Below are 25,447 nucleotides of genomic sequence, written 5' to 3'. Positions count from 1 at the left end.
CCAGTTTAATGTGCAGGTACAACTATAAGAAAGCTGATTGTACTTTAGTTTCCTGAATAAACATATTGTAGCCTTTATCTACATAACATTGCATGCACTCGTGTCCCGTTATTAATAGCTGTTGTGTAGTTAATGTATGACCAATACACAGAGTTTATAGCCATTAAATTATTATGGTAAATCATATCTGTTTACAGGTGTTTGGTGTGTTAGATGCACCAGAGTACAGTGGTCAGACCCATGGAGTTTATAGACCTGTCATTGATGATGGCAAAAATGAGCAAGAATTCTTTAGTCAAAGCCATGGTGGGGCAAGTGATGTAATATCGACATCAGCACAGGGCCATGGTGGGGACCAAATCAGCTCAGTGCAGGTACAGCTATTACACTATGACCAGACAAAAATGCTCTCCTTCATTTCTGAAAAATTAGACCAGTTGTGTCAGTGAATGCAACTAATCAATTGAACTGTGGTCATTGTTTTTACGCCCTGTGATTTAGGCACATGATGATATTGCAGGGCCAAAATGGGTTTCCTGCTGGGCCAGCTTAGCGGACACTTACAGTGACCCTGGAGCCATACAAGAATCCATTGGCACTCCACTCCAAGGGGGATTTACAGACAGAGGTACAGTATAATTAATGACAAATTGCATGTCAGTAGTGGCGTTTGAGCATGGAAGCATTGCATTGAAAATTGTGATATTGGCTAAATAAAAACAATTTTCGCTCTTTGGCTGAGTGACATTAATAGTTAATCAAAGCTTGGATATCTCAGAATCTGAGGGCAGTCACGGGACCAGGACCAGAAGACTACTTCCTCAGGTCCCACCTGGAGATAAACTGGAGAACACATCCCCCAGTATCTTGATCAGGCATGAGACAAGCATGGATCATGAGCCACCAGAGAAAGGTTCCAGGACACCACAGCAGGAAAACTGTAATCAGAGGCTTCGTGTCCAAGACGACTTAGACCCAGACAGTCTGAGTGACACTAGCCGTTCAGATGACAGCTCTGTATTTGATAGAAGTGGAAGGAGCCAAGGAAAGAGAGGAGCCACAGCACACTCGTCATCTGAAAAATCAAACCATTCCAGAGGCCGAGGGATGCCAGCACCCACTCCCAAACCCACCTCATTTTATATTGGCTCTGAGGGTGGTTCATGCAAGTCAGATACATCCAAAAGCCCCCTTCTGTCACAGCCAGACAGAGACCACTCTAATAAGATTCCTCCAACCACTGTCTTGATACAACACTTGAGTGGCCATGAGCCTAGGCGGACAGTGAAGCCTAATTCATCAGCCCCAAATCTTCAGACCCAGGACAGGGATGTGGTGCCCACCAAAGAGACATCCACCTCATTTGTTAGACAAGAGAGTTTTACCAAAGATAGGCCAAGTGATAACATCCAAGTCAAAAAGCTGCCACATATCTCCAGTCATCCTGCTTTGAGAAGCTTGGATGCAGGCGAAAGGGTCCGAGATACATCTCACTTTCCTAAGGAAGCAGAAAGATCTTTGGTGTCACCAGAGGACAAGTTGCCTGGATCAAGTCAGCGATCAAAAAAAGGGAGGTTTCCTGCACAAGAGGACTCTCTGTCTGGTGAATCTGACGTTGACACCGCCAGTACTGTGAGCATGGTCAGCAGTAAAAATGCACCTATCAGTGCACCTAAGAAGCGCACTACTGCAAGTGACCAACGTAAGGAGAAATCATCTTCCAGCTTACATGCACAAGATAAAGGACGACAACCTACAGCCCGTGAACGACTATCAGAAAAACGCAGAAATCATGCCGCTGCAGAAAATACCAGTAAAGCTGAAGTATCCCGTCGCCTACAAATTCGTCGCAGTGCTGGTAACCGTGGTTCTTTAGATCTTTCAGAGAATCAGCATGCTGAACAGGTTTGGCCTGAAACCGCTACTTCTGACCATGAGTTAAGTTCACGTCCAAACGGCCGCAAGAAACTCACTGTACCCCTGCAGAAGGAGGACCCCAATAAGGTTACCAAAGTAAGCCATCAGGTGCTGACCCGATCAAATAGCGTTTCAGCCCCAAGACCAACACGTGCCTCCATGCTCCGGCGAGCCCGGCTAGGTGAGGCCTCTGACAATGAAGGTGCAGAGACAGACCGCGGATCTCAGAGCTCCGACCACACAAAGACTGCTGCTGAAGGAAAGAAACTCTCAAGGCTGGAGATTCTTGCCATGCCTCGGAAACGCACTAGGTCCTTCACCGTTCCAAGTGACAATGAGTCCACCTCAAGCAAGCATGGCATTTCAAACCGTCCTGCAGACAGTAGTAGTGGTGCGAAGAAAGGGACTTCTGGTGAGGTGAGGCACCCTTCAAGCAAAGGGACTCCATCCACAGGGAAGCACTCCTCCACTCGTAACCATTCTAACCAGGTTAAACACAGTAGCACAGCAGGTGAGTATCAGTCAAATTATTTCTCCTAAATCTCATAATACTCTCTACTTACAGTTCCTCTTGACAAGGTTGGCTAATCGAGTGCCATACAATTGGCATTTTCATTTCATGCCTACAAATTTTCCTTTCCATTCATGCTTTTAATGACTTAAGGTTCCCACTGTAAACAAAAGGATTCAGACTGTTCATCTACCTCAGAGGAGGACGTTGAGATCAACACCAACTCTAAACACAAACGCTCCCACTCCTCAGCTTCAACTCAGACACAGACACCACAGAAGACGATTCATATGAGGCTAAAATGCAGCTCTTTGGAAACGGAAGAGGACGAGGCTCAGAATGAACACTTTCAGAACTGGTCTACTCATAGTGCAGAGATTGCCAGGTTATTTATTTTTATTGCTGTCATGGTGATATATGCTAATAAATGAGGTGCATATTTATTATATATATATTTTTAAATATATTTATCATGCTTGTTTCCTTCAGGCTGAGTCAAGACCTGGCCAAAGATCTTGCCATTCTTGCACGTGAAATTCATGATGTAGCCGGTGATGGTGACTGCCAGACATCCTCAGGAATGGGAAATACCACTTCCCCTAGCTCCATGCCCAATACCCCTGCATCCACTATATCAACCAGAGAAGAGGTGGGCCTTAGGTTTTTGTTTGTTTGTTTGTTTGGTCAAATGACATCCCACCATATACTGTACATTGACCCATTCCAGTACATTTTCAATATGAAGCAGTATATATAATGTGTGGAGTGGTGGTGGCGTAGTGGCTAAAGCACAGGGCTGTTAATCAGAAGGTCACAGGTTCTAACCTCACAGCCACCACCATTGTGTCCTTGAGCAAGGCACTTAACTCCAGGTTGCTCCGGGGGGATTGTCCCTGTAATAATTGCACTGTAAGTCGCTTTGGATAAAAGCGTCTGCCAAATGCATAAATGTAAATGTAAATATAATGTAATCTCCTCATTAGCAATTCCTCAATACAATATAATAAGGTGATAAAAGATTTGTAGTTTGGAGCCATGGTAAAATACCATGTTACACCTTATGATAATTATATTGTGTCCCAAAAACAAACAGAGCTAAGATTAAACAAAGTTTTTTTTTATTTTTTAGATTGCATACATTTTGTTTTATTTTATCTCTTTTGTGCAGAGACCATATGCATCATTACAGAGGTTCCTGTCACTTCAGGTGCTGAGTTCATCACTCATTATCACCATGTGGTGTTCAAACTTAAAACACTTGATCTGTGAGCTAGTGTCAATGTACTAACAGCTGTCAGATGTCCACCTTGAAACTGCTTTACTGTTTTATTTTTTTGCATGAGAGAATTCCCTATTGCATGGAAAAGCCCTTCCTAACTCACATCTAAGGCTGTATGTTTTCAGTAGATTTTTGAAGCCCTTTCCTATTCACAAGTGAATTAGCATGATCATATAGATATCTTCCCAGAGTTTTTCCCCTCCTAAGCTAATTACACAGTTATATGTGAGTTTAGAGGTTTTAGTCTTTACATTAAGCTATAGTCTTAACCTGACATTGTCATGTCCACATGTTCTTACCAGTGCTTTCCCATCCCTGATTAATCTACAGCTGGTACAGCATATACCTGAGGCAAGTCTGAACTATCAAAAGGTTCCTCCAGGCTCAACTAGTCCAATAGACCAGGACTCAAATATGAACGACTATGACAGTTCCAGACGGCGTCCCTGGAACCGTGAAGAGGTCAAATTTAGTCAAATCCTTTCCTCATTACACTAATAAACTGATCCATTAGCCATTTACTCAGGGTGTCATAGCATACACAGCCAATGGCCTCTCAGATAATGTGTAGATAAACTGCAATACTATAATTTTTTATTTTAACCCATGACTCTTTAATCACAGGTCATTCTTGACAATCTAATGTTGAACCCAGTGTCCCAACTGTCCCAGGCTATCAGAGAGAACACTGAGCAACTAGCAGAGAAAATGAAGTAGGCACATTTGATTCAATCTGTCATTTAAACTCTGTATCCTAACCAGTAACAAGCAACACACGTCATTGCTCCATACTGTATAATGGTGTGTATCAAACAAGCAGTTTTTCCTTTTCAGTGAGGACAGAAAAATGACTTGTCACCTGGTTAGGACACTGATAATTTTTCTTTTCTTTCTTGTCTTTTTACTTTCTACATTTAATTTTAGAGAAGACAAAGAAATGTCATTAATGTCCAAATGTTTTCTGTACATAGTTTTACAATATTAAATATATTAATATATTTTTTAGAGTTATGTTTCATAACAAGACGGAGGTCTGGGAGGAAATAGAGGCAAAAATCAATGCTGAAAATGATGTTCCCATCCTTAAGACATCCAACAAGGTACATGCCATCCTTATTACATGCTATTTCAGTGACCAAACCTTTATTCCAGATATGCTCCTTGATTTTGTAATCTATTTTCATTACCTTGCATGCAGGAAATCTCATCAATTCTCCTGGAACTGAGAAGAGTCCAGAGACAACTTGAGGGTAAGTGTAATAGCATTAAGATCCTGTAAATCCTGCGTAATTCCTTAAAAATTACACACATCACTTGAGCTGTCAAATTTAAAGGGGCCACTCAAATATAATCAAATCAAAAAGAGCATTTGTTGAAATCAATCTTCCAATATGACTTGTTCTATACTTCCTCCATACTGTGATGTCACACTGTGGTAGACATTTGCATCTGATCGCCTCCTCAACAACACATCAACGCCTGCTTTACCTTATCACTTCTGTAGCCCCGCCCAGAAGAAGTGAGCAGTGGTTTTAGTTTACAGTGTTATTAGGCCTACAGTTCCCCTTCTGTCGCTCTCTCCACGTTGTGTCAGAGAAGCGACACTAGGGGTCTCGATAAGACGATTTTTCCGCCCCTGTGTAGTTTCTGGATGCGTTGATTCTCCCCACCTCTGACGGTCATAAAAACTGCCTTGCATTCCTGGGTTGCGATCACACGCAGGCAGCGTTTTTATGAATGGTCTATGTTTTCAGTACGAGAACATAGCCATGAAAGCATTGCGGTCGTAGGCTTTTTCTTGTAGTGAGAGAAAGCCACTTCAGCCGCGCCTCGCCTCCTTCCTACGGGATTGAGGCAGGCGCCGCGGGCGATGAAGATGATCCGGGGACAATGACGGGCTCTGTTTCGCCGGGTGAACCCCCTCGAAACCCCCACCTTCCCGGCACGCTTGCTTGTTTCCGTCCGAGCTCGGGATGAGCATTCTCTCCAATGGGTTATGTTTTCAGTGTGAGAACATAACCGTGGCTGCGTTGCGATCTCTGCTTTCTCTTGTAGTGTGAGAGAGCCATTTCAGCCGCCCCCCCGCGCCTCGCCTCCTTCCTACAGGATTGAGGCAGGCGCCGCGGGTGATGAAAGACAATCTGGGGAGAATAACGGGACGCTTTCGCCGGGTAAATCCCCTCGAAACCTCCCGCCTGCCCGGCACACGTGCCTGCTTCCCCCAAGCTCGGGATTAGTGCTGTCCGCTTAACGGCCTACCATCCGGTCCCTCGAGCTCCCCGGCATTGGATGATGACATCACCGCTGCATCGAAGAGCGTAACAGCGGCGTCGGATGCGGATAACTCGCCTGGGCCGCCACCTTCAGGTCTCCGCCCAGTCTGAGCCTGACGCACGGAGGTCCGCTATGCTTCCCCGGGATTAATTGGGGGCACCCCCCGGTACCTGAAGACCCACAGAGGTGCGCGGTTAGGTCAGTGCTCGTGTTTCTACAGGAGAGGCTGGAGAGGAGGCTGTCCCCCTCCACCCTCAAGGTGTATGTCGCCACCATCTCGGCTCACCACGACACGATAGACGACAAGTCTCTAGGTAAGCACGACTTAATTATCAGGCTACGAGACCAAGGTTCCTACCACGCCCTTCAGAGACCAGGTAGTGAACCTGCAAGCGCTGCCCCGGGAGGAGGCAGACCCAGCCCTTTCATTGCTGTGTCCGGTACGTGCTTTGCGTATCTTATTTGGACCGCACGCAGAGCTCTAGACGTTCTGAGCAGCTCTTTGCCTGCTTTGGGGGACAGCAGAAAGGGAAAGCTGTCTCCAAACAGAGGCTTGTCCACTGGGTTGTCGACGCCATCTCACTGGCTTATCACACCCAGGCCGTGCCCCCCCTTGCGGGTCCGAGCTCACTCAACCAGGAGTGTTGCGTCCTCATGGGCACTGGCCAGGGGCACCTCCCTAGCAGACATCTGCAGAGCAGCAGGGTGGGCAACACCCAACACTTTCGTGAGATTCTACAATCTCCGAATTAAGTCAGTATCGTCCCGTGTTTTCTCAGGTCCGAGCCCGTAGAACTCGGTAACACGCTGACGTTCTGGCCGGGTGAATCGCTTGCGCCTAGGGCCCTTTCCCTCAGCCAAGGTAAAATAGTGCGCCTTTGTTCCCAGGAGACCCCATCTTCGGATCCCTGGTTGATTCCTCCCTACCCCTTTTGGGTCCGCAGTTCAGCGGAGGAACTCGCCGACCCAAGCCACTACGGGTACTCAATCTATCCTGTACTGGAATAGGTGCTCCACAGGTTAAGGCCTCCTGTTCGGACTCCCACTGTGTGTAATTCCGCGGTACTGTCCCCTCACGAGCGGACTTCCGTGTTCTCTTAGGCAGTTACAGCTGCCTCGGTCGCCGTGCTGTAAGCTTCCCCCTCTACGAGGCTGGATCTACCACCGCGCCAACTTTCCCACATAGATCCTAAGCGGCCATGTGATTTATTCACCACACTTTGCCTCCCCTGCTGGGTAGGTGTGGTCTCCGCAGGGTCTTCTCCCCCTGAAAGAATAGGAAACGGGGTAAGACCCCCTTCCCTTAATGCATGTAAGGGCCCTGGCCGTAGTTGCTTTATGCGAGAAACATAGAGAGAAAAGAGGCCCAGCCAGGCTTGGCCCATTCCCAGGGCAAGCATCACCTTGTTCCCCTCTCCAGGGTAACCAGAAGGATTCTGATGGCTTTAATGGGGCATTGGGGAAGGGTACGTGCAGCCTGATACAGTTGGTCGCCTTTGCACGTAAGAAATACCTGCCCGCTCCTGTATCAGCAGCGCGTACACGGCTCAGCGCGTGGCACGTTTAAAAGTGGACCCCTAGTGTCGCTTCTCTGACACAATGTGGAGAGAGCGACAGAAGGGGAACGTCTAGGTTAAGTATGTAACCTCCATTCCCCGATGGAGGGAACGAGACGTTGTGTCTTCCCCGCCACGTCGCTGAGCCGAGCCACTGTTGTGGCCGGACCATTTCCGGCGCCTCAGAAAAATCCTGAATTAACTTCCGTATTCACCCCGCTTAAATACCCGTATGTCTGGGGGCGGGATATGCAAATACCGTCTGCCAACTTCTCATTGGCCTTTTTTCATAGAACAGAAGTATATATCGGCGCTCAAGAGAGACCCCTAGTATCGCTTCTCTGACACAACGTCTCGTTCCCTCCATCGGGGAACGGAGGTTACATACGTAACCTAGACGTTTCACTTGCTTTATCAGCTGCCGTGTTCACTTTTTACGTGTTAGTCACAGCTTTAGTCTTTTGACAAAAATGTCCATTTAAAATAGTCAATATTTCGTCATGCTATATACTACAAAAAATGACATAAAATTTTAGTCAATGAAAATAATATATTTTATTGATGATGATAAAAATCCATCCATCTTCAACCGCTTATCCGAAGTCGGGTCGCGGGGGCAGCTGCTCCAGCACCTCCCTAGGGAGGCGGCCAGGGGGCATCCTTACCAGATGCCCAAACCACCTCAACTGACACCTTTCGACGCAAAGGAGCAGCCACTCTACTCCGAGCTCCTCACGGATGACTGAGCTCCTCACCCTATCTCTAAGGGAGAAGCCCACCACCCTTCTGAGGAAGCCCATTTCGGCCACTTGTACTCGTGACCTAGTTCTTTCGGTCATGACCCAGCCTTCATGACCTTAAACTTTGTTAGAACCTTGGGTCTACTACCCTAAGCAAAAAAAGTGTGCATTTGACATTCTTTCCCTGTATCAGTTTTGTGTATGTGTGTTTTTGTCTTTGCCACACCGTAGTGATCAACACTATCGTTGAACCTGGAGGAAAGATGCCCTCTATAGCAGCATCTCCCAGGGGAAAGACCAAAGCTGCTTCCAAGGAGTTTACCAGCCCCAGTTCCACTAATGTCAACACAAGTGCAAAGAGAGGTCCATGTGGGCCTGAAGAGGGGCGATATGTAGTATAAGCATCATCAACAACCTTTGGAGGCTGCCATCATGGCATATTGGTAAAAGTATTCAGAGACTATTTGTGTTGCAAAAACATCATATGCTTTCTGTAAGACTGCTGACACTCTGCACAGGCTAAAATAGTCAATACTGTATTTATAACAGTTGTAACTCGTGGCTTGCTTGGATGATGTGGTCCTTCACGGCTGAGTGAATGAGTGAATGTTGTGTTGTGGCAGTACCATGTCTTATACGTTTTAATTGTTTGAAAGCCTTTGTAGCTTTCACTCAAAGTTCAGTGTCAATCATTTTGTGCACTTGGCTGCTACTAATTTACAGCAAGAAATAAGTGTTGACACACCTCACTTTAGCCTGTAAAATGATACTGAATTAGTCAACGAGGGCATAGCCTTTAGGGCGCCTGCTTCGCCAAACGTGAGTTCTTTAATGATTGATTTAACTGATGAATGTTTTGAAAGATTCAAATGTAATATTGGTGCTTCTGAGAATATGGCTACTGATGAATAACCACACAGATCATAAAATAGGTTCAAATTGTCAAAAAGTGACATTGATTGTTAAGATAGGCTAAGTGTACTGGGAAAATTGTGATCAGAATCGATTGAGCAAATAATTGTATTTTTTTGCATCTATATTACATATGTATGGGGTGTTGAGTCGATGTGTGTGAGCGGGTGCTTAGTGCTAGAACATAATAGTATCATGTGTGTTGCTGTGTGTTAGAGGTGAAAAAGAAAAACAGGTTACACTCACTCTGCCCAGATATATTTTATGATTGTATTGGATGACAAAAATCTATTTTTGAGTCTGATTGTTGCTCTGGTTCACTTGAAGAAACATAAAAACAACAACTGGATGTTACAAGTTAGCGCTCTCTTGTTTGTATTTTAGCCATGTAGGTGTCGGTTACTCTATGTATTTGTGTGATAGCTATAAAATTATTAGAGGGAAGTTTAAAAACTGTTTTTAATCGACTCATTGGGTCAAAAACAGTAATGTATCTCAAAACTGTAATTTAGGGAGTTATACAAATCTGCAACTCTTCTGTTGTTTAAATCTTAGATTTTAGTTCGAGGCTGGCATGTTTTGTGAATGTGCAGTTAACTATTGGCACAAATCAGACCAACAGAACAGTTGTAGTTAAAATACAGGGTATGTTACATTGAAACTAATGCAATATATAAAATGTGCTTAAATTACATACAGCATCTAGCCATCTACACTGAATTATGTGGGAAATGACAGCGTGTTAGTATTGTATTTTCCTGCTGTACCATCACAACTTGCAGTCCTGTTGCAAGATTGGGAGGAAAAAATCCTAAAAATCTGCACTAAGAAATGATTGTATATCTGTATTTTATGGTTTAGCAGTTTATCATAAGTTTGCTTTCGTTTTGGCTGGATGTTACGAATGGTTCGATGTATGAAAGAATAAAAATACAAATGAAAGAATTATTTAATAAATATTGCATGTGTACCATACGAAATGTAAGTGGGCCAAAGCTAGAAATTGTTTACCAGCTGTGTGTTTGTCCATATGAAGAACTGCAGCAGTTGGTGAACATTTACATTTATAATGCCTAGTAAAGACAGCCGCAAATATGGTGACTCAAGATGCAATTGTATGTTTTGTGCTGGAGCACTAAGTTGTCTGTATGTATTCCTGCATTTGTTTTCTTTGAGTCACCTTCAATATCAAGCCTTCAAGTTCATTGCCAGCTTTGAACTTGACAACTGTATTTAGACGTTCTCGGAAGTGAAGCTGAGAACACAAATTCTAGTCTGAATCATCTATGTATGCATTTATCTCACTGGCTTTGCCCTTTACACCAAGACATTTTCCTAATTACATGTATCTCATCCCATGAGATCCAGTCTTTAATCTTCATAAGCCTTGAATTACTGAGATTGGTGTCACTTTCACATTTACAGTATATTTCATTTACCTGCATTACAGGACACATGTACCTACACTATTAAAATACATAAACATCCTGCATACAGTTGAAAATTCAAATTAAACTGTTTTTGCTAAACACTATAATTTACATTTTTATTCTCTACTTTTATCATAAGCAATGAGTAGTGTACATTTTTTGTAATTTTGTTATTACATTTTAAAGAATGTCACTAATATCATCTTATGCATCATCCAAAGTTTTTTCATCACATTTGTAATAAATTGATTTAAACCATTAACTGCTTTTTATACTTTTACTGGAAACACAAACTACTTAACTACAAAACGTCTCTGTTACTCTCGTAACCTTGGTTTCCTCAAAGGAGAAAACGAAATGCTTCGTCATTAGCTGACGCTATGGGAGCGCCTCTTGAAACCCTATACCATCCCGCCAATTTGATTGGCTGATGAGGCTTTATGCTGATGTCAACATGAATATGTAAACCTGGGTCCAGCATAACACCTTCAGGATTTTTCAACTGAAGGAGAGCGTATCACTCGTCCTTTAAATTTGATATCATTTATTTAATCGTTTATTCGTTCATTGTTTTATTATCTTTGATCTGTTTCATGTTTTTGTTCTTATAATTTATAAATAATAAAAGATTACAAAATGATTATAAAAAAGTCAAAATAAAATGTCAAAACTTAAATAACTGAAATAATTACTTTGCACTGTGTTTGGCCATTTTAAATGAAGAATTAAAGTGTTTTTTATCTGCTCTCATGGACAGTTCTCAAGTTCAACATTAAGGGCAGCAGCAAAGCGAGACCCTGGTAATGTACAGCAAGCTAAACCAGGCACAAGTGCAGACTTCAGTCATGTAATGCCAGCAAGTGCCATGCCAACTGACCCTGCAGACTGGCCTTATGATACTTTTCCTTTTTGAAATTTGGCACATTAGGCTTAGACAATATGCCATATGCTTATTGTTAGTATAAAAAGTAAAACATACTTGTATTCCTTAATACTGGGGGGCCCCCAAAAGGCTAGGACTTGAACTGCGTAGGACCTGTTACTTTTCTCAGCTATTTAAAATGCTTTTATAGATACTGCTGAGGTGGATTTCCATTCACAGATATGATATCCTTGCAGATATCAGTTTTTATGCAAAATAGTTATTTTGTGAAAATGTCTCCCATGAGATATAAAACATTCTGAAATTTAAATGCAGATGAGAGAAGGACTTGGTTTTCTGTGACATCAAGCGCCCTCTTGAGGGAAAATAAATACTGAGCTCAGTGGCTGACAACATTTGCAATATTTCTTCATTTGTGTGAAAGTTTTTCATGTTTCAAAGGTGGGGCCTAACCAAAAATAATTGTGAGAAGCAATGAATTAAAGTATCAGAGCTTATGGGTTTAAACTCTTTAATTCAAAACAATTCCATAAATCTATAAATCAGATACAGAAACATTTTATGTAAAAAATAAATTCTAGTGAACATGCCTTGACTCCCAACTGCACAGCATTAGACTGCTTTCCATTTCCACTCTGGCCAGTCTTTACCAGATTTGACCACTGTATTGCGCCGTTGCCTCACCTTTATTAAGCAGCACTGCATCATTGTTGCAGTCAGAAAGATTCCATGATGTAAGAGCTCATATATAAAAAAATTTTTTGTTGAGATATATATATATATGAGTATTTCATATATTTTTAATAGCACCACTATCTAAAAACACATGTTTATGTACTTGGTCTCTGCTGAGTTATGTTATATACTTCTAAGCAGTGCTATGTGTTCAACTTTTGAAAATGTTGATATTTGAGCGAGCATTTTGCAATGTTAAATATTACTGAAACGACTGAAAACTAAGGGTTTATCAAGTTTTCATTTGATTACACCCAGGAAACTGGGTTGAAAGGACTCATAAATGCTCTTGGTTCAACCACATTTGCTTAAGATAATAACACTTATTTGAATAGGCTTCTACTAGTCCCACTGACCTCATTTATATGGGAAGTACAACAATTCGAAAACTCTTTCACAGTTGAAATTTCTTGGTTTTATTATGGAGTGAATTTAAGTTGCAACTTTATGAACTGGGTATTTCAGAAAAAGACAAAGCCCCGTTAACCCTTGTTCGACCTTCAGGACATTTTTGATATTTCAACCTCAGTTCCTATAATAAACTTTATACACAAAATATTTACACTCAAGACAAAAATGTCCCCATTGAAACCCATAAAAAATTCTATTTTCTATCCCAGTGCCATTAAAGCATAAAATCATGAATTCTATGATATTTTGGTTTCACTCCAGAGCCCTGGCTTCAAATGTATTTATTTTTTTATATTTTCCTCCAGATGTCACCATTGCTCCCTTGTTTCGCCTATGAAGCAAATACATTGCTTGTCTCCTATTTTCTGTTTGCTTTATTATAAAGCACTGCAGGCCAATTGAATAAATGATGCAGCAAAAATTGTGTGGGTGTGATGGTATGGATGTCAGAGTGTTTTATATGTGTGTATTGAGAAATTGTCTGTGTATGTGTAAAAACAGCAACAGTGGCATTATATAAACAAACTGGCATTTAAAGGGTTAAAATCCAGAAAATGAATAAATATTTAGTAGTTATGATCAGGACTGATGTTGGTTAAAAAATTAACTCCTTAAAAGTGGAAAATAGTATTAATATATAATATTATTATGGAATTTTTTGACGTGGACATTTTTGTCCTCTATGGACCTCTGAACAACTTTTTTTTTTATTTACGCACATGGGTTAAATGACATAGAATCTGCATTTATATAAAGCCAGACAAATAAGGAAATGTACAGTATTCTTAATAAATAACACAGAGAGACACAATGAATCAGAGAGCAGTCATGAAGGAAATGACAGAGCACACAGTCTATCAGCATGAATCATGGGCTGCTTAAACCGATGATTAATAGTGCAAGGTTATATTATGTCCTTCCCCATAATCTCACATGAATGCCAGATATACTGTATCATTCACCACAACAATGACACATGGTAAGTTAATTAAGGTCATACTACTTGTTCTTAAAACAGTTATACTAAGTAATTAAGAAACTTAATTAAATTAAGTTTAAAAATGAAGCCTAAATCCATTAGACCAAGACAAGTCGTAGGTGCAAAAGGAAAAAATAATTACCATGCCTGACATTTACTAAAATATTAAAGCTTATTCTTTCCCAGATAAGAGTAAAAAAAATAAATGAATAAAAACATATCAAAAGTTAAAAGAGTTGTGAGAAGAGTGCAAAAAGCACAAATGTGGAAAACAACAACATGAATTTCAAGTGGTCTGTCCCATTAAGAGCCTTTGTTTGACTGCAATTGCACTACTTTGCCTGAGCTTGTTTTGTAGTACAGACTAGACTTTAAACATTTCTAGAGAAACTTTAGCTTAAGTAAGTTTTTATCAAATTACTTGGAAATATCATTGACAGTTTAAAGATTCATAAACAAGAGAGAGCTTTCCTGTTAGAATAATGTAAAGTGACTACCAAATTCCATATAGATATACTGTATCTACAATTAAATATGTGAATGGTAAAACAAAGAATGCATATACAACAATATTTACTCTTCTTGCCTGACGTTCAGACCGCAAAAATTCACATGTTTCTCAATATCTGTGAATTAAACGGTGTCCAATATACCAGTAAAAATGCAACATAATGAATATAAATTTTGAGGTTTAAGTCTGTAAAATGATTAATTCAGCAACAGTAGGATAGTTCTGACCATACCTTCAGTGGTATCTGACTTTAAAACAATGAGACAAATAATTAATAATGCGAAAATATTTAACAGCCTACAACTTACTACATTTTTTGAAACTTAAAACATGTCCCTTAAAACAGAAGAGCCAAAAAATATACATATATACACAGTTTTGTGGCCTCTTTTTATCTCAAGTTTTGGAATTTCTCTCTAAGGTTCTTCACAACACCCTGTTGACTAGCATCAGCCCTTTTTCCAGAATCCACAAGGGCATCATCTAAGTGTTCACTAGTGGATGACGCCTTCTCAAGATCTTGGGTTCTATTAATCTTCGGCAACTGTTCTGCTCTCGACCCTCCCTCTTCCCTCAGACGGTACTCCTCCGACCCCTGATAGGCCAGACAGCGGTCAATGACAGCAATGATTGCGATCTTCTCTTGAGAAGTTGGCGAACTAATTTGCACATAGCCTTCGTCCATTTCATCTGTCCTTATTTCCTGTGTCTTTGACTCTTTTGCAGGCTGGTCCATCTCTGCTGGTGGTGTTGCCTCTGGGAGTTTCTCGACCACAATTATGCTTTTCACATTGGGAAGGGTAGCGCGAGCAGAAACGTAGTAGCCACTGCTGGTGTTTTTACTCTGAAGATTGTGCAGATCACTTAGGTACGCACCAGCCAATTTATGGTCCAAAGAACCAGCATGCTGGGTCCGAGCCAGCCCATCTTCTGTATCCCTTACTGGATGAGATTTATATGTTGGCGCGTCTGTGGAGACATTGGTCACAAAGCTAGAAGTGTAGCTTGAACGTCTTCTTGAACCGCCATCAAACCCCCTCTCTGGCACAGAGCGACTTTGGCTGACTAGTGGTTGCCTCAACGAGCCGCCCAAATGAGAATACTTCGAGCGAAGCTCACGGACATCTGGCCAGTTGAAGTTCTCAGATGGGGAGGGACTAAGAGGACTCCTGGAGCGGGACAGGTATGGAGACAAGACTCTTGGGCTACTGACAGAATTAGGAGTGTGGATTGGGCTGGGGGTCATAACCTGGACCTTCAGGTCTCCATCATAGCCAGCTTGGTCGTATGGAGTCAGCGACAGCATCAGGTTTGGTTTACCTGCGAATTAAACCGACAAATATAAATAATAAGACGAAGTTTTAGATTATATTCAAGTATACAGTATAACAGAGTAAACTAAATATAAGTAACATTTCAAGATTATAACTTGAATCCTACCTTTCATTATTTGCTTTATTTGATCTCCATTTAACAATCAAAATGTAAAAAAACATAATTATATATATATATATATATAAAAAAAATAACAATGTTAATAATAGTAACTTAAAGGTGCAAAAAGCAACCCTTTGCATAACCTGGGGGTGATTTTCCATTCAAGTCACACAGTTTTTCAGCTGTGATACATGCGCTAGTAAAGGTCATTTTGGTCTGGTACCTACTTTAGTTTTGAAAAGAAATAATAATGAGAACTGGGTTTACTGTAATTAGGAAATGACATCAGTCAGACTCAAAGCTGCATTGTCTGGATGAGCACCATGACTCCACGTGACTAACTGCTAGGCCACAGTTCCGACAATATTATCTTGTTGGATTAAGATTTGATTATAAGTTGGAGCTGTGGCACTGTGGTTAGAGCACACTGTGCTTACAAGGATGCAGATTCTAATTTAAACAATACAAAAAAGTGGCTTTAGAAGCCAGTTTATTTCCTAGAGCAGTCAATTCAATTTATTAATCAAATAAAATACATGATAGGCTGATTATTTAATAGAATTAATCGCATATATAAATATTTGCAGAGGTTCTCAAATAACAAAAATTCAATATATAATGATTTAATAATTATTATTATATTTCAATAATTATAAATAAAATATATATGATTATTATAATAATTCAGATAATTAAAATACATTACAATATAGTGTCTGATGAGTAAAGCATTGATAAGACAATACAAATAGGGCTTTAAATGGCAATATATATATTTTTCCATATTATTGAACATAAGGCTATCATTGGCCTACATGCGTCAGATGGATGCTTTTGGAGCAACTCACTATGGTTGCATCGCGTCACAAACAAAGAGTTTTTTTGGTGGCTGAATCAAGTTAAATGTAGTTTGAATTTAGAAAAACACATCTGGAGATCTCTGCATTCGGAATTGCGCTCTGTCCAGCTGTGTTTGAACAGAAGAAAGCATTCTCATCTAGTGCTGTCGCTAGTTTCAAGCAAGCCTGAATGTGGTTTTTTGGTCTGTACAGCTGCACGTTGCCTATACAGCTGGAGTTTCACTTACTGCCCAAGCTTTAAGCTTGAATTGCTCTTACGGACATTAATAAAAAAAATTAACTCATTATTTCTTTATATCATTCATCACATTGATTTAATGCTTTAAATTTACAGCCCTAGTCAATAGTCAAGTCCGGTTCATCCTACCTTTGGCCTCCTTCTCTGACTTTTCTTCTACCACCGATAGCCAGTCTCTCTTGGATATCAGTGGATCTCCCTCCTGATTCTTGTATCTCAGCTCTGGTTGTGTGGACTTGATGCATTGACTGAACTTTTTTGCAAGATGGAAAACTTTGTTTTGGGCTGAATCTGCATCTTCTGCTGACTGAGAACTTGAGTCTCTCTCTTCTTCAGCCCTCAACTGAATAACTCGTGGTACTAAAGCTCTAATGGGCCTTCCTTCATCCTCCCAAATTCGGGGCCTGATACCTTCATTCTCACTGCTTGCATGGTTCAAGATCTTTTCCTTCTCCTTAAGAGGTGATGGTGTGGATGATTCCTCTGTGATAGTGCTAAGATCTGAATCTTCAAGTAATATCAGTCCATCACCACCTTCTGTTTGTGATGTTTTGCCCTGGTTTTGACCCATCCTGGAGAGGCTCGGACTGGTGCCTCTAAAATAAGGAGTCTCTTGAGGTTGCAGTGCCTTGAGGTCCCCTTGACATCTAGTGACCTCTCTCTCCATGTCCTGCCATACTTTGATCATTTCAGAGGAGGGGCGGAAAACCTCTTCTTGGTGGCTTTCCAGAGGTTTCATTGAACCATCTACACCAACGTCATTATTTTGATCAAACCCAGTGAAATTTGTGGAAGCACTGATAACAGAACATGCCTCAGAAGCTGACATCGTACTCATATTTGCCTCTGAGAGAGCCATGGTAACCAATGGATGTTCTATGGCAGGGGTATGAGCTTTATCAGGTCCAGATGAATTGGTGATCTTGTCGGGGGCAAGGCCATTATCCTTAGGAATGCTGTTGAAACGACTAACTGAATTTCTCACAAGTCCACTAGGAATGTAATTGAGGCTCTCTCTACGCTTTAAGCTAAAAGTAGCATCCTGGTGTTCTGCGTTTTCATAGTAGCTCCTAACCTTGTCAATGAGTAGTTGGTCTTGCATTGAAAGCACCGAATCCTTTCTTATGAGGATGCTTCGATCAGAGTCAAAAAGATTGTCGTCTCTTGAGGACATGATCATAGAGTCTGTTTCTGCAAGGGCTTCTTGGGTCAATGGAATGCCATGCGACTCAGAGCAGGTACTAGCCAGACGGTGTGGCCGCTCATGGGCATCTCCCAGAATTAGAATGCTTCCAGTCCTGCTGGCAAGATGTGGAGATGTGCAACCGAGGGAGTGCACCTCTTCAGTGCTGACGCTACTACGTCGTGCATTACAGGCAAAGTGTTCTGCAATAACACTGGCTCTGTCCAGTACAGATGATGGAAGGATGCTACTGGAGTCTGTCTTCTCCTCGGCATCCTCATCGTCCTCTGAGGACTCGCCGGGCGTGTTGACTTGCTGTAAGAGTGGCAAGGTCTCTTCTTTGGGAACTTCCTGGTCATCTTTGTCCCTTACCGACTCCAGATCATGAATATTTGTAACCTGCTGGTCCATCTCAATGAACTCTGAATCAGAAGAGGTGTCCGGCTTTAGTTCCTCGGTGGAACCCCAGTAAGAGGTAATGTTCAGGTTTTGAGACTTGTCCTCAAGTGTCTAGAAAGGGAAAGCAAAATTGCAGTTACAAGCGAAATTCTTGATCATTGGGTTTGTTTTCAAGCATTATAATTCTAACAACAGAGCTAAAATATCATGGTTACTGTTGTAACCTCCGTTCCCTGATGGAGGGGGTGAGAAATTGTGTCGATTGTAGTGACACAAGGGGTCTTTCTTGAGAGCCTCGCATATCTCTAGATTTGAGAAAAGGCCAATTTGCCAATTTTCTAGTGACGTGGTAGGTCTAGACACAACGTCTCGTTCCCTCCATCAGGGAATGGAGGTTACAACAGTAACCATAATGTTCCCCTTCTGTCACTCACTCGACGTTGTGTCAATTGTAGTGACACAAGAGGTCCCATTTAAAAACGCCATGCACTAAACCTTGTTACGTGAACTGCTGACACAGGTGCAAGCAAACTACTCCCCAATACCCCAAAAAATTTTATATACAGTTTTTGGGTTACTAGCACCCCATGACTATCATGGGAGCAAGCCGGCAGAGCCGGCAGAGCCCGCTGCCATCCCCAAATTGCCTCAATCGCCAACCGGGTTGTCCTCAATCCCGTGGAAAGGAAGAGCGACGTGGGGGTGGCTGAAGTGCCATTCACTTTAAGAAATGAAAGCCGCGACCGCAAAGTTTCCATGGTCATATTCTCGCAGTGAGTACATGTACCATCCTCAAACGCTGCCTCGGTGTGATTGCTGCTCAGGCACACGAGGCAGCGTCTATGACCATCAGATTTGGAGATATTGACCGCATCCAGGAACTAGACAGAGGCGGAAGGGCTTCTTTAAAAAGACGCGTCCTGAAAAGGACGTTCATTGCCTGTTGTGTATTGCTCTTTTGTGAGTGAAAATATACTCTTTTAGAGGGGAAAATACTTCTCTTTTAGAGGTATACACTCTTTTACAGAAGCGCTGTCGAAGCGCCCAGAGGCATGGACTGCACAGCGTGCAGAGGAGAAAGCTGCTGGAAACGCGGTGTAGATCCAACAGCAATGCTCTGGTTAGAGGTGAGTGGATCAGTAGTGAGACTCAGCTTGCTGCTGCACAACCGCTCAGCTCCGAAGAAAAAATCTGACTGACAGATGCACATCCGCTTCACTTTATACCCGTATGTCCGGCGGGACATGCAAATTCTGTCTGCCAATTTTTCATTGGCCTTTTCTCAAATCCAGAGGTACGCGAGGCTCTCAAGAAAGACCCTTGTGAGTGACAGAAGGGGAACCATGGTGCAAGTATAAAGTCATGAAAATAAAGAAATAATTATCTGAATATCTACATCTGAAGATATAAATCGACAGCCATTTAATGTAGAGACTCAAGAAGAGAGGCCAGACCAGATTGAGCTAACTAAACACATTTACAATGTACTGTTTAGATCTATAGCAACCTGTTACTTACCAAAAGCAACTTAAAATCAATCAATGCAATTGTAGTTCTAGCAGGGGTTAAATTAAGGAGGAACGACGTTCCAACATCTCCAATTAAAAAAACTAAAAGTGTAGTCTATCGCATCAGAACCTATTCCACTATATAAAGTGCCAAAATATACCGGCACACTGCTTTAAGCTACCCATTTCAAGCAGTTCAACCACACACACACACACACACACACACACACACACACACACACACCCACACACCCCACACCCCCACACTCTTAAGTCTCCTGCATATTTCATACAAAATGGAAGAACGAACAGGTTGGCCAAAATCTGTCCAAAACTAAGATGTATTGCTTTCATTTTGGTGGGTCGTAACAGCTTGCCAGAGCAAACTTTCAGGGAAACTTCTTGCTGGCTGCCAAACACCTGCTACCATTGGTCATCGATTGGTGTGATTTGAACCTACTTTGAGGCCAGCTAATTCAGTTTACATCAAGATCAGTCATTTATCAGTATAGTTGATCAGTATATTACCTTAATTCATCATCGAGTAGTTAAAACAGCTTTTTACTGATCTCGTGTGAATTCTACTCACAGAATGAGGCATGAAGTCATTAATAACACATTTTAATGTCATATTAGTTGGTTTTACATGTAGTCTTGAGTGTCCTTATGTTATAATGTGTGCTGGGGCCTTTATGGTTCCGCCACCTCAAAAATCCCAATTTAACCACTGAGTTCTAGATGTAAAGTACTAGTAGTGGTAGTAATGTGACAAGGTTAACAACCTGTTCTGAGTTAGCCTCTTCATGTTCAGCTGATGGGCCAATGTCTCTTCTGAAGTTATTCTCAGTGACCTCACACTCCTCTTCATCCTTTCATAAAAGAAAAAACATGCTTTGAGGATTTATGGATTCAACCAAATAACATAAAACCACTACATTTTCAGAATATTTAAAGTATTAAATAAGCAATACAACTATTATAACAGCAAGATAATTATTCTCAATCCAGGGATAATTTAAGTTAATCATTAGTAATATTATTTGTTTATCAGATCAAGCACTTTATAACAAGCTGTCCATTATCACAAATAATCTGACAAGAACTCTAAGCTAACACGCATGAGTTTAAAGGTTATTTTAAAATGACATGGACATGTTTTAAACTGTCAATGTAGGAAGAGAACAATTCCTATGACGTGCAAACATTAGTTAAAATATGTTTGAATAAGTAAAGTCAACTTGAAATGATGTGTTTGCAATTGAGTCAGGATAAATAGGACAAGAAAAATGTAGGGTGGGATATGATTTTATCCATCAGGAATAGATTGGATGGTGAAAAGTGGTAACATTTCAAAGTCCTTTGGGATAATGTGTGTTGATCACTCATGTACAATATGACCAGCAATGTGTATTTAGAAAGTAAGCAGGATCGATTTTGATTTCATGTTGACATTTAAAATCAGTATGAAAATCAACATCACTGCTGAACATTCATTATAAGCCAAATATTAAGTCATTTTAAACCAATTATCATTTAATAAAAAGAAAGAAAGTAAAAACGCATATAGAAACACTGAAATACTACATTAATCATCAACTGTTCAGACTGCGTTTCCTAACAACACCATTATTAGATGTTTCTCCAGTGAGTTGCAGCAAACCAGGGATCATATTAGTAATAAGCATGTTGTATGTGATCCATGCACTGTATGATGATGCATTGAGCAAAAGATGACATTCATGCTTCAAGATAAGTCCTTACAATTTGTTAAATTCCTGGAAAAACAGCACTGGTGTTAGCATCTCGCGAGTTGTTAGTGGATTGAGGCATTCAGTGAGAGCACGTGCAACATGTAGGGACGTTTGGCAGATGCAGGTCAGGTGGGAGTACGAGAAAGCCCCCCATGGTGGCAGAAGATCTCACCGTTGTGAAGCCCATGGAAAGCAATGCCCTTGCTCTATAGTGCCAGCAGGAAATGGCATCCAGCATGGAACTGGCAAAGTCAGCTACCTGGTTGTCCTGCATGAGAATATCATCAGAGTCACTTCCCTCATCCGCTGCATCTTCCTCATCCTCCCGGGTTAACCTGTCCTTTGGGGAGGTCGAGACAGGGGCCGACTCTTTATTGTCACCGTGAATCAGGGCTTCTAGAGAGTCTTCATCATCTAGGGCAGGCCTGTCAGCTTCAGACTCGCTTATACTCGAGCCCAGAGTGCTGACGCTAGCCTTGGCCTTTAAAGGTCGTCCATCAGCAGGCAAAGCACCCTCACTGTTTGCATGCTGCGATGTGAAGTCACAAAACTTTCTCCATGATACGAGGTACAAAACATGACCCGAATCCAAAGTGTTGGTAACATAAAAAAATTCAAATAATGAATTTCACTGGGCTAATTTTCATTTCACACAAAAACGAAAATGCTGTTATCACTTTAATGTTATTCCAAACATTTTAGCTATTATTTTTCATTTTTAATTCCTCTTTTTTACAATTTGATCTACTGAAAAAAATAATGTAAATAATGTAACTTAATGAGTAAATGACAACGGAAAGTAATTTACCCCATACAACACATTCAACAATCTTAATAACTATAAAAAAAAAAAAAAAAAACATCAAACCAAAAGTACATACGATACACTTGAGCTGTACACTGCCAACCTAGTCTCATGGAATTAATGTTACTTTAACACCATTTTTGCAAACTGAGTTTTACATGCCACATTCTACAGGCTTTAAAACAACTGCGTTTGATTCACTTTCACACAAATCACAAGTTCAACGGCTGATTATGACTTTATAGACTGGACATTTCACTGGGAAAATGCAGTGAAATGTGTAATAATGCACGTCAGTCACGTAATGTTCATGAGATCAGGCTGACACTGCTGTTTGTCATCTCTTATTGACAAATGTGTGCTCTCTATACATCTCTTTATGGCTTGTTATCAATACTGGCTACAGCTGAGCATTGGCAGTTCATTCCTGCCCTGCCTTTGATTGATTTATTGGCTTCTTACCTTCAATATTGCTGAAGAATTTACCCAGACAGCATACCAGACATCAGACAAGAAGAAAGAGAATGTCAGTCAACATGAAGGAAAATTATTCTGTCTACAAGGTAATTATTAAAGCAGAAGTGTGTCATTTTCTTGATGTTAAAATAGGCTTTCCTTATCCCAGTTTAATATGCAGAGACAAGACATTTGCAGGTTGCTTCCCACAAAATAGTGGAACAAGTGTATGGGAAACCACAGAACTTACAAATTGCAAAAAAGTCAAATTATCTTTTTAAAAAATATATATATGTTTTTTCCCCACTAAAATCACTCATTTTGTTGCACTTTCAGTCTAGTAATATCTATTAAATTAATGATTTATAATATCTTTATTATGAGGCAAGAACAGGGTCTGGGTAGCTCAGCGAGTAAAGATGCTGACTATAACCCATGGAGTCGCAATTTCAAATCAGGGTGTGCTGAGTGACTCCAGCCAGGTCTCCTAAGCAACCAAATTGGCCGGTTGCTAGGGAGGGTAGAGTCACATGGGGTAACCTCCTCTTATAATGTGGTTCATTCTCAGTGGGGCACGTGGTGAGTTGAGCATGGATGCTGTGGAGTATAGCGTGAAGCCTCCACATGTGCTATGTCTCCGTGGCAACGTGCTCAACAAGCCACGCGATAAGATTTGCGGATTGACGGTCTCAGATGCAGAGGCAACTGAGATTCGTCCTCCACCACCCGGATTGAGGCGAGTCACTACGCCACCATGAGGACTTAAGAGCAAATAAATAAATTATAAGGTAAGAACAATCATTTATAGACTGTTGAGTCTAAAAGATGAGAATTACATCTTTGCTTCCAGTAGGAACATTAAACATGGAGATTTACCTTTAGTGCTCCTCAGGATCTCTTTAGATGTTTCTGTTGGAAGACAGAAAAAGACCAATTTGTAGAGAATTTTTTTTATTTTGTGACACAAAAACAAAAAATACATCAAATAAAACACATTTAGATGAAAACAGATATTGGACACCCACCAGACTGTCTTCGACCCTGTCTAGAGTTCAAGAACTCCTCTGATTTACACGACACAGACTTCTTCAGTCTCTCAGGGCTGTACCTGTAGTTTTTATCTGTAAGCAACAAAGTAATAGTAATAAAATAATAATAATAATATGCTGAATGTCAAAACAGGTCCATGATATTTTTTTATACGTGTTAGAATTTTTTAGACTTTAATAATTGCATAATTAAAAAAACAATGTGACATTTACTAATGGTCTGGTAAGCATTGTATTGTACATCCAAGAGTTAGAAATGTCATGAGACTTTGCTACATCATTTTATATGTACATGTCTTTAGCAGTAAATATGACATGCTTGTTTATGACTCATTGATAAACGTGTTTGAATATGTAGACTTTTATTTGTTTTTCGTGAATGACATCATGAAATGAGTGTAATATTAAACCATCTTTAAAGATACTTACAAATAGAATCCATCTCCAAGATTGCTTCCTTTGCCTAAAAGAGAAACAGTCAAAATGTCAAAACAAATGCTAGATGTTTAAATCAAAAATCACAATAAAGTCTGTTTAATGTTACGTGCCTTCTGTGGTATAACAGCCTGATGGTTTTCAAGAATGAGACGTTTGATATGGTGAGCCCATAATTTTTTCTCCTCCACCGTCCGAGCCTAATTGAACGAAAGATTTTGCACATGTTAAGAGTTCACGTACGCTGTTGTTTGTTCCATGAAATGCAAAGAGAGAATTTCCATACTCTTTTCCATTCAATTTGCTGAAACTACAAAAATCAAGTGGCCTGCAAATTTCTGACAGTTCCTGAAACTACTGTATCATTAAATTAAATGGGATTCATTATTTTAATCTACTAAAACGCCAACTTTAGTTTTGTAGTTTTCAAATATTGTCTTTGCGGGGCCTTGGAGTCAAAAAGGTTGAGAACCAAAATGATAGAATAAAGGATTTTATTTTTGGAAAGACCGATGACCGAGTACACACCTGGACAGTATGAGGCTGTTTGGGATGCTTGTAATGAGTGACACTGAAGCACAATGAGTCCTTGGCACTCTCAATCAGCATGAGTGTTGAGCACTGCAGTGTGAGAAACAAGAAAGACAACATCATCATTTCCAAACAAGAGCCTAATAATGTATTAGTGCAGAACGTTCAGAGAATGAACTAAGAATCAATCAGTCCTCTTCTGCAAATACAGATAATGTCATACCGAGATGTTGGTCTTATAGACATAATGTTCTCCTCGCCGTTTAGTGATGAGGAGCATGCGGTCGAACAGGAAGAGCGTACGCTCATTCTTGGCACGATGGACACGGAAGGTGCCCTCCAGGACCATTTCCCCAAATGTAGTCAGATCAGGTCCCTTCCAGTTAATGAGCAGAGACTGAACCTCCTGAGATAGACATCAAGGGAACAACTCATGTAAAATTGCTTATATCTTGATTAAATGTGGGTGCTTCTTCGACATCTGACACTTTTATGTCTCAGGGGTTGATTTGAACTTGTTTCTGTTTATTATATGGTCACATTAAAACTTTCTTGGGAACTGTTTACCATGCTATCATTTATTTTTCCTACTTTACAATTACTTTCAAAATTGTTTTATCCTTGACCTAGACCTCCTTTATTTTTTTTTTGTGGGGG

The 25,447-nt window shown here is 40.8% G+C and overlaps 2 protein-coding genes across 2 annotated transcripts in view; one reads left to right on the top strand and one right to left on the bottom strand.

Annotated features, from left to right (window-relative positions):
* Nucleotides 1-10,841, top strand: part of LOC127624139 (centrosomal protein of 170 kDa protein B-like) — a 45,362-nt gene extending 34,521 nt beyond the window's left edge. Inside the window, exons 10-20 of the mRNA XM_052098822.1 lie at nt 198-374; nt 502-628; nt 779-2,428; nt 2,582-2,813; nt 2,918-3,077; nt 3,597-3,635; nt 4,038-4,169; nt 4,332-4,420; nt 4,714-4,807; nt 4,906-4,957; nt 8,509-10,841. Coding sequence (XP_051954782.1) covers nt 198-374; nt 502-628; nt 779-2,428; nt 2,582-2,813; nt 2,918-3,077; nt 3,597-3,635; nt 4,038-4,169; nt 4,332-4,420; nt 4,714-4,807; nt 4,906-4,957; nt 8,509-8,678 — 2,922 coding nt within the window. The 3' untranslated portion in view covers nt 8,679-10,841. The remainder of the gene's footprint in view (nt 1-197; nt 375-501; nt 629-778; nt 2,429-2,581; nt 2,814-2,917; nt 3,078-3,596; nt 3,636-4,037; nt 4,170-4,331; nt 4,421-4,713; nt 4,808-4,905; nt 4,958-8,508) is intronic.
* A 1,167-nt stretch (nt 10,842-12,008) lies between these two features.
* The window catches only part of LOC127624140 (pleckstrin homology domain-containing family G member 3-like), a 39,022-nt gene continuing 25,583 nt past the window's right edge, over nt 12,009-25,447 (bottom strand). Inside the window, exons 8-18 of the mRNA XM_052098823.1 lie at nt 25,014-25,196; nt 24,788-24,880; nt 24,373-24,459; nt 24,254-24,287; nt 23,801-23,896; nt 23,652-23,684; nt 22,782-22,792; nt 21,687-22,043; nt 20,546-20,632; nt 16,803-18,366; nt 12,009-15,458 (exon numbers count right to left, since the gene is read on the bottom strand). Of these exons, the coding sequence (XP_051954783.1) occupies nt 14,530-15,458; nt 16,803-18,366; nt 20,546-20,632; nt 21,687-22,043; nt 22,782-22,792; nt 23,652-23,684; nt 23,801-23,896; nt 24,254-24,287; nt 24,373-24,459; nt 24,788-24,880; nt 25,014-25,196 (3,474 nt within the window). The 3' untranslated portion in view covers nt 12,009-14,529. The remainder of the gene's footprint in view (nt 15,459-16,802; nt 18,367-20,545; nt 20,633-21,686; nt 22,044-22,781; nt 22,793-23,651; nt 23,685-23,800; nt 23,897-24,253; nt 24,288-24,372; nt 24,460-24,787; nt 24,881-25,013; nt 25,197-25,447) is intronic.

The sequence above is a fragment of the Xyrauchen texanus genome, chromosome 30 (genome assembly GCF_025860055.1).
Source record: "Xyrauchen texanus isolate HMW12.3.18 chromosome 30, RBS_HiC_50CHRs, whole genome shotgun sequence".
NCBI classification, from domain to species: Eukaryota; Metazoa; Chordata; class Actinopteri; order Cypriniformes; family Catostomidae; genus Xyrauchen; species Xyrauchen texanus.
Note: the sequence above shows the minus strand (reverse complement) of the source record. Positions and strands in the feature narration are given on the sequence as shown.